This window comes from Myotis lucifugus, unplaced genomic scaffold (assembly GCF_000147115.1).
Source record: "Myotis lucifugus unplaced genomic scaffold, Myoluc2.0 scaffold_2366, whole genome shotgun sequence".
In the NCBI taxonomy this organism is placed as follows: Eukaryota; Metazoa; Chordata; class Mammalia; order Chiroptera; family Vespertilionidae; genus Myotis; species Myotis lucifugus.
The window spans coordinates 17,260-25,316 of NW_005873414.1; the positions used below are offsets into that span (position 1 = coordinate 17,260).

An 8,057-nucleotide genomic window follows, 5' to 3' on the forward strand; every position below is an offset into this window, starting at 1 on the left:
CCGCGATGCTGCTGCTTGCCCTGCAGGTAGCGGCGCACGTCCTCCCGCTGAGCCAGCTCAGCCACCGTGGTGCGGCCCTGCGCCAGCCGCTGCAGCTCCTCGGGGCGCAGGACGCCCACGTCCTGCAGCCGCTGGGCCGGCACCTTCCGCCGCAGCCCGTCAAAGGCGAACTCGGGCTCCGCCTCCGGGCCATCGGGGGCCTCCCGGCCGTTGGGCAGGGTCTTGGCGGCCGCGGCGGCCTGCGAGGCCACGATCTCCTGGGAGTGGGCCAGCGCGGCCCGGTGCTCCTCCTCCAGCCGCTGCAGCCGCTCCCGCAGCTTCTGGTTCTCCTCGGCCAGCAGCTTCTCCTGCGCCTGCCGCTGCTGCTCCAGGCGCTGCAGCTCCTCCTGCTTGCGCCGCACGCCCTCCTCGGCCTCGCGCTGCCGCCGCCGGGCCTCCTCCATGCTGGCCACCAGCTGCTGCTTCTCCTGCTCCATCTGCTGCTGCTGCCGCTGCTGCTCCTCCCGCAGCGTCTTCGCCTTGGCCACCTCGTCCTGGAACAGCCGCTCCAGCTTGGCCTTCTCCTGCTCGATGAGGTGCTCCCGCTGCAGCAGGCTGTCCTTCTCCGAGAGGAAGGTCTGCTGCAGGGCCTGCGTCTCCTGCAGCAGCTGCTCCTGCTGCACCGTCTGCATCTGTGGAGGGAGAGGGGGGTAAGGGACCTCAGCCCGGGAGCCCCCCACCCTGCCCGCCCCTGAGCTTGCGGGGCCGGTACCTCCTCCGACTTGAGCTGGAGCAACCTGGCCTCCTGTTTGAGCTTCTCCTTCTCGCGCTCCAGCTCGGCGATGGCCTCCCGCAGGCGCCCGGCATCCTGGTCGCTCTGCTGCCGCTGGATCTCCAGCGTCTGCACCAGAGTCACCTTCTCCTGCGTGGCGAGCTCCGTGCGGTGCAGCTTCTCCCCGATCTCCTCCGCCTGCTTCCGGAAGCGCTGGGCGTCCTCCTCCGCGCGGGCCTGCGCCCGGCTCATCTCGGCCACGCGCAGCTTCAGGCGCTCGGCCTCGGCGCTCATCTCCAGCTGCCGCTGCCGCTCGGCCTCCAGGGTCCGCTGGAAGCCCTGCGTCTCCTGCGCCAGCTGCTGCTCCATCTGGGCCTTGTCCTCCTGCAGGCGCCGGGCCTGCTCCTGCGCCAGCTCCTTCTGCTGCTGCAGCAGCTCGGCCTCAGCCTTGAGCCGCGTGGCCTCCTGCACCGCCTGCATCTTCTCCTTGAGCATCTTCTCGGCCAGCGCCCGCTGCTGCGCCAGGTCCTCCTCCGCCAGCTGCCGCAGCCGCGCCGCCTCCTGGGCCGCCACGCTCAGCCGCGCAGCCTCCTCCGCCACCTGCTTCATCTTCTCGGCCTCCTCCTCCAGGAAGCGCTGCGTGTTGTCCTTGTCGCGCAGGATGAGCGCGCGGTTTTCGGCCTCGATTCGCGCCTTGAGCTTGCCCAGCTCCTCCATCTGCACGCGCACCGAGAAGAGCTCCTCCTCCACCTGGCTGCGCTGGCGCGCCGCCTCCGTCACCTCCGCCTTCAGCCGCTGCAGCTCCTCGTCCAGGATGCCCTTCTGGTGGTCGGTCTCCTCCAGCTGCAGCCGCAGCGTTGTCAGCTCCTGCTCCACCTGCGCCTTCTGCCGCAGCGTCTGCTCCGCGAACTTCTTGTGCTTCTCCATCTCCGCGTCAGCCGCCTGCTTCTGCCGCAGGGCTGCCTGCTCCGCCTGCGCCCGCCGCTTCGCCTCCTGCTCGGCTTCCTTTCGCAGCTTCTCCGCGGAGGCCTGTGCCTGCGCCCGGGCCTGCGCCTCTTGCTCCGCCGACTGCTTCAGCCGCTCCGCCTCCTCCACCTGCAGGCGGGACTGCGCTGCTTCCCGCTCGGCCTGCTCCCGCGCCTCCTCGGCCTCTTCCGCGGCCCGCCGGGCGGCCTCTGCCTCGCCGCGCAGCCGCTCCAGCACACTCTGCTCCTGCTGCAGCGTCTGCTGCAGCTCCTGCTCCTTCTGCTGCACCGCGAACACGTGCGCCTTCTCCTCCGCCTGCAGCCGCTTCTGTGCCGCCTCCTGGGCCAGCTGCAGCTGACGCGCCGACTCCTGCTCCGCGCGCTCGCGCAGGCGCCGCGCCTCCTCCACCTTGGCCTTGAGCCGCTCCACTTCCTCCAAGGCCGCTTTACGTTGCCGCGCCGCCTCCTCCTCCGCCGCCAGGCTCTTCTGCACACGCTCCTCCGCCTCACGGCGCCGCTGCTCCTCCTCGGCCGCCAGCTGCCGCTGCCGCGTGGCCTCCAGCTCCGCTTGCTCCCTGCTGCGCTGCGTGTCCTCCGCGTTGCTGCGGATGCGCACCAGCTCCAGCTCCAGCTCCGCCTTGCCAGCGGCCGCGCGCTCGAAGCTCGCCTTCAGGGCCAGGATCTCTTCCTCCACCTGCCGCCGCTGCCGCAGCGTGTCCTCCACCAGCCCCTTCTGCCTCTCCAGCTCGCTCTCCGAGGCCTTGCGCAGCTGAGCCAGCCGCTCCTCAATGTCCGCCTTGTGCTGGGCCGCCTGCTCCTCCAGCCGCCGCCGGTGGAAGGCCTCGTCCTCTGCCAGCCGCCGAAGGCGCTCGTTTTCCGCCTCCTTCTCCTTCAGCGCGATCTCGGCCTCTGTCTTGAGCCGCGCGGCCTCGCTGATGGTGGCCAGCTTCTCAGTGAGCACCCGCTCCGCCTCCGCCCGCTGCCGCGCAGCGTCTTCTTCCGCCAGCTGCCGCTGCCGCTTGGCCTCCTCCGCCAGGGCACGCAAGCGGGCAGCCTCCTCTGCCAACTCCCGGAACCGCCCGGCCTCGGCTTCCAGCCGCTGCTTCGACTTCTCGTTGGTGGAGCGCGACTCCTCCTCGGCGCGGGCCTTACTGGCCAGCAGCACCTCCATCTCTGCGCGCACCTTGGCCAGCTCTGCCTCCAGCTCCTGGCGCTTCTGCTTGGCCTCGGCCGCCTCGCGCTGCAGCCGCCCCAGCTCCTCCTCCAGCAGCAGCCGCTGCTGCTCCCCCTGCTCGGTCTCGGCCCGCAGCCGGATAAGCTCCTGCTCTGCGGCCAGGCGCTGCTGGGCAGTGCCCTCCGCCAGCTGCCGCTGCTTCTCCAGCTCCTGCTCGGCCAGCTCCCGCTGCCGCACGGCCTGCTCCTCCGCCTTGCCCCGCCGCCGCGCCTCGCGCTCTGCCTCCTCCTTCTGCTTCTCCGCCTCGGCCTGCGCCAGGCTCTTCTGCTGCGCCACCTCTTCCGCCTGCAGCCGCAGCCGCAGGGCCTCGTTGGCCTTCAGCTGCCAGCGCTCCAGCTCCCTCTCGGCCTCCTCCCGGGCGCGCTCCGCCTCGGCCTGCTGCTGGGCGTGCCGCTCCGCCTCCTCGCGCAGCTGCGTCACGGTGACGTGCTCCTCCTGGAGGGTGCGCTCCAGCTGGGCCGTCTTCTCCGCGAAGGAGGCGCGCTTGCTCTGCAGTTCCGCGGCGGCGCTGCGCTGGGCCGTCTCCAGGGCCACCTGTACCTGGCGGGTCCGCTCGACCTCCGCCTGCCGCAGACGGCGATCCGCCTCCTCCGCCTGCAGCCGCAGCTCCTCCAGCGCCTGCAGGGCCCGCTGCTTCTCCCGGGCGGCCTCCGCCTCCGCCTTCACGCGCAGGGCCAGCTCGGCCTCCGCCTGCCGCTTGCGCTGAGTCTCTTCCTGCACCTGCCGCCGCAAGCGCTCCGCCTCCTCCTGCGCCTGTCGCTTCTGCGCCTCGGCCTCCTCCGCCCGCGCCCGCAGGGCCTGGAGCTCGCCCTCGGCCCCGCTGCGCTGGCGCTCCGTGGTCTCCAGCTGCAGGCGCACCACGCGGATCTCCTCCTCGATGCGCACACGGCTGCGCTCGGCCTCCTCCGCCTGCTGGGCCTTGGCCTGGATCTCGGCCTCCGAGCTCTGCCGCAGGTGCTGCAGCTCCTCCTGGATGCTGCGCTTCTGCTGCTGCGCGTCCACCGCGGCCTCCTCGCGCCGCACCACCTCCTCCTGCATGCGCCGCTGCAGCTCCTGAGCCTCCCGCTCGGCCTGCGCCTTGGCCTGCGCGTGTGTCTCCGCCAGCTGCCGCTGCTGCTCCAGCGCGGCCTCCACCTCCGCCAGGCGCTCCCGCTCCTCTGCCCGCTGCTGCTCGGCCAACCTCTGTGGCCGCGGCAGAGAGAGGGAGAGAACCAGAGAGAGAGTGAGTGCGGGCCGGCGCGCAGGGGACACGGCACCACCACAGTCCACGCGGACAGCAGGATGGGGGATGAGGAGACAGAGGTCACAGCCCGGTGCGGGAGGGAGCGTGCACCCGCCCGGGACACAGGGCAGCGAGCGCAGCCGGCCCCACAGTGCTCACCAGCCCCTCTTCCCTCCGACAGGCGACGAGACAGACGAGAGAGAGGGAAGCAGGAGGCTCGCAGGCCCTGAGCTGCACCACCACCAGCCCTGCCTGAGCACGTGAACGCGTGACCCGACACCAAGGTGGCCACGCGGGGCAGCGGTGCCCACCGCGCCAGCTCAGAAGGACGCAAACGCCTACAGCTGACCACAGGGCCAACGGCGAGGCCACCAGGAGAAGCGGGAGAACTGGTACCCCCCTGCCCTCACCCAAGTACACCCCTGCCCGGCCGGCGACCAGCACCCCAGCTCTTCCAGAGCAGCAGCCGCGAGGATGCGAGGAACGGTGACGCGGGCTCCCGCGGAAGAACCCGAAGGAGAGCCGGTGGGGCAGGCGCACACGCAGAGGAGGAGGTTGAGGCGGAGGAGGAGGTGCCAGCCACCGTGGAGAGCAGGCCGCGCGCAGAGTGGGGCGCTGGCGGCAGCAGGGAGTGGGGGGTTGAGCTAAGTGATGACCCCCGAGCTCCCCGGGCTGCGTCTGGGCAGCAGGAGCCCCACCCCCAGGCCTACCTCCTCCTCCTCCATGCGCCGCAGCGTCTCGCTGAGGAACTTGATGTACTGGCTCGTCAGCATGGTCAGCTCGCTGTAGCGCGTGCGAAGGTCCACGTACTGGGGGCAGGAGGGGGGGCAGCCAGGGTCAGCCCCGCCGGAGCCACCCGGCCACGCCCCCAGCCCCGGCCACGCCCTCCGCCCTGGCCACGCCCCCAGCCACCAGGCCACGCCCTCCGCCTCACCTCCTGGATGACGCTCTCAGACCCTGACTGGACCTTGGGCTTCTTGGCCGGAGAGGCCACCGGCTCCAGCTGCCCCTTGTACGTGATCAGCTGGAGCTCATAGTCCTGCGGGGAGACACACCGTGAGCCGCCGGCCTCGCCCCGCCCCCGCCCTGACAGTTAGGCCTGTGCTTGGGGCCACCCCTGAGGGTCCAGGCCCCAGGACCCCAGCCTGGCTGGGATGGCAGGAGGCAAAAGACTCACTTTTGAAAAAAGAAAAATTATTTTTAATTGGTTTTAGGGAGAGAGAGAGAAACATCAATGATGAGAGAGAATCATTGATTGTCTGCCTCTTGCACGCCCCGCCCCCCCCACCCCCACTGGGATCAAGCCCGAAACCCAGGCCTGTGCCCTGACCGGGAGTCGAACTGTGACCTCCTGGTTCATAGGTCGAGGCTCAGCCCCTGAGCCGTGCCGGCCGGACAGAAGCCTCACCTTGATGGCGTTGATGTACTGCTTGGCAAACCTCTGGCACTCCTCCACCTTCTCTCCGTGGCGCTCAACTTCCTCCAGCAGCGCCTGGGGGGCCGAGGGGGGGTCAGCACAGGCCACGCCCCCTCCCCGCCCACCCGGCTCCAGCCACACGGGCCCAGGCCTACCTTCTCCTGCCGCAGCTGCTCCCGCACGGCCCGGCTGTTGGCCAGCGGCAAGGCCTGGATCTGCTCCTGCCGCTGCTTGGCGTCCTGCAGCCAGGCGCCCAGCGGGTCGGCGCTCTCCCGGTAGTACCGCAGCTGCCGGCCCAGCTGCTCCAGCTCCCGCTGCCGCAGGTCGTTCTGGGCCAGCACAGCCTGCCAGCGCTCCAGCAGCTGGGCCACCCGCTCGCGCCAGCGCTCCACCTCCACGTCCCGCTCGCCGTGCCGCTGCTGCAGCCGCTCCCCCACCTCCTGCGCCCCCCGCAGTTCGTCCCGCAGGGCGTCGAACACGGGCTGCTGCGCCTCCGCCTGGGCCCGCAGCTTCTGTTGGGGAGAGAGGGGCGGTGCTGCTTCAGCCCCAGGCCCTGCGGCTGGCCCCCGGGTCGTCCCCCCCGCCCCCGCCAGGCCCTGTTCTGATGGTGGTACCTTGAGCGCAGCCTTGGTGGCCTCGAGCTCCGGGAGGGTGGAGGGCACGGCCTGGGCCTCCTTGAGCTGCTCCTCGTGGCCCCGCAGCACCTCCTCGGCCCCCTGTGTGCTGCGGATCACCAGGCTGATGGTCTTGAGCCTGGGGGGGAGAGCGGGTTCAGAGCCGGGGGTGGGGGCGGGCTCCCGGTAGGATCAAGGGGAGAGGGCTCGAGGAACGGGGGGTACAGATGCCCGCACTGCCATGGAGGCCGGGCTGGCCGGACGGCGAGCTCACATCGGTGGCCTGGGGGCTCTCAGCCTTCCCGCCCAGGCTGGGGAGAGGGACCCATCAGCCTCAGTGAAGAAACAGTGGGTAACGCCCGGCAGGCGGGGCTCAGGGGCTGAGCGTCGACCTATGAACCAGGTCACAGTTCAATTCCATTCAGGGCACAGGCCCGGGTTGCGGGCTCGATCCCCGGTGTGGGGCGTGCGGGAGGCAGCCGATCGATGATTCTCTCTCATCACTGGTGTTTCTATCTCTCTCCCTCTCCCTTCCTCTCTGAAGTAAATACAAATATAAAATAAGAAAGAAGGACAGGGTGGGTGAGGGTAGGCATGCTGCCCCAATAACGAAGGGACTAAGAAACGACGTCGGAAACACGGATGTGGGGCCCGGGCGGGACGTGGAGGGTGAGTCCGAGGTGGGACGGGGGGGGGGGGTCCTCCTTGTGAGAGAGGCAGCGAACCCCGCGGTGTGCAGGCTGATGAGCCCGGGGACAGAAGGGGGCCCTGGGCTGGGGGACGAGGCCGGCGGGAGGACGGGCCCGGGTGGGCTCTGCATTCCCCAGGGGCACTGGGGCTGAGGGGGTGGGAGGCAGGTCCCCCATAACGACCTCTGCATGGCCCCTCCCACATCCACAGCCCCACCCCCTGCCTTCCCCCCCCCCCCTCCACACCCAAGGAGCCACTTGAGGTGGCTGGTGCCCCCACAAACCTCACTTGCCAAGGGTCGCCTCCCCTGTGGGCCTTCCTCACCCTCCTGGGCTCCACACTTTCCTCAGACACCCCCAGCTCCTGACATCACACGGGTGGGATCCCCCCAAGTCCTCACTCCCGCAGTCCCCCACCTCAGGGAGCACCCCTCTCAGCCCGGGTCCAGTCATCAGGAAGTCCTGCCTTCAAGGCACAGGGCTGACCCCCCTCTCTCCACGTCCACCTTGGTCCACACCCACCCCCTCCTTTTTGTTTGTTTATCCTCATCCGAGGATATTTTCCCATTGACTTAGAGAGAGTGGAGGAGAGGGAAAGACAGAGACATCGATGTGAGAGATGAACATCCATTGGTTGCCTGCTGCACGCGCCCTGACAGGGGTCCAGGCCGGGAGGAGCCTGCAGCCAAGGTACAGGCCCTTGACCAGAATCGAGCCTGGGACCCTTTAGTCCGCAGGCCGACCCTCTATCCACTGAGCCACACCACCTCTTGGGCACACCCCTCCACAGACCCCCCACCGTCAGCCGGTCCTGCGCCCACACAGGGAGTCGGGCCTCCTCTGCTCAGCGCCCCCCCAGGTCAGGGCCTCAGGCACCTCGCCGACCGATGCACTCACTTCTCCAGGTAAATGGCGGAGAGGCTGCGGACCTGCTCCAGCTTGACCAGGGTCAGCTCCAGCTCCGAGCGCAGCGTGGGGGCGGCCGGGGAGGGCTCAGGCAGGGCCAGGACCTTCTCGGCCTCCTCCGAGAGCCGGGCAACCCCCTTGCCCAGCCCTTCCACCTCCGCCTGTGCTTTCTGAGGAAGGAGGAGTGGAGATGAGCTGTGCACCGAGCCCAGACACACTCCCCTGGGAGTCCCAGGGTGGGGGAAGAGGAGGGGAGGGA

General features: G+C 69.9%; 1 protein-coding gene across 1 annotated transcript in view; it reads right to left on the reverse strand.

Moving 5' to 3' along the window:
- LOC102432411 (plectin-like) overlaps positions 1–8,019 on the reverse strand; it is a gene marked incomplete at its 5' end in the record, with an annotated part of 13,787 nt that extends 5,768 nt beyond the window's left edge. Inside the window, 8 exon segments of the mRNA XM_014450464.2 lie at positions 16–671; positions 752–4,132; positions 4,883–4,981; positions 5,107–5,211; positions 5,581–5,664; positions 5,745–6,101; positions 6,204–6,342; positions 7,790–8,019. Coding sequence (XP_014305950.2) covers positions 16–671; positions 752–4,132; positions 4,883–4,981; positions 5,107–5,211; positions 5,581–5,664; positions 5,745–6,101; positions 6,204–6,342; positions 7,790–8,019 — 5,051 coding nt within the window.
- Between the last annotated feature and the right edge of the window lie 38 nt (positions 8,020–8,057).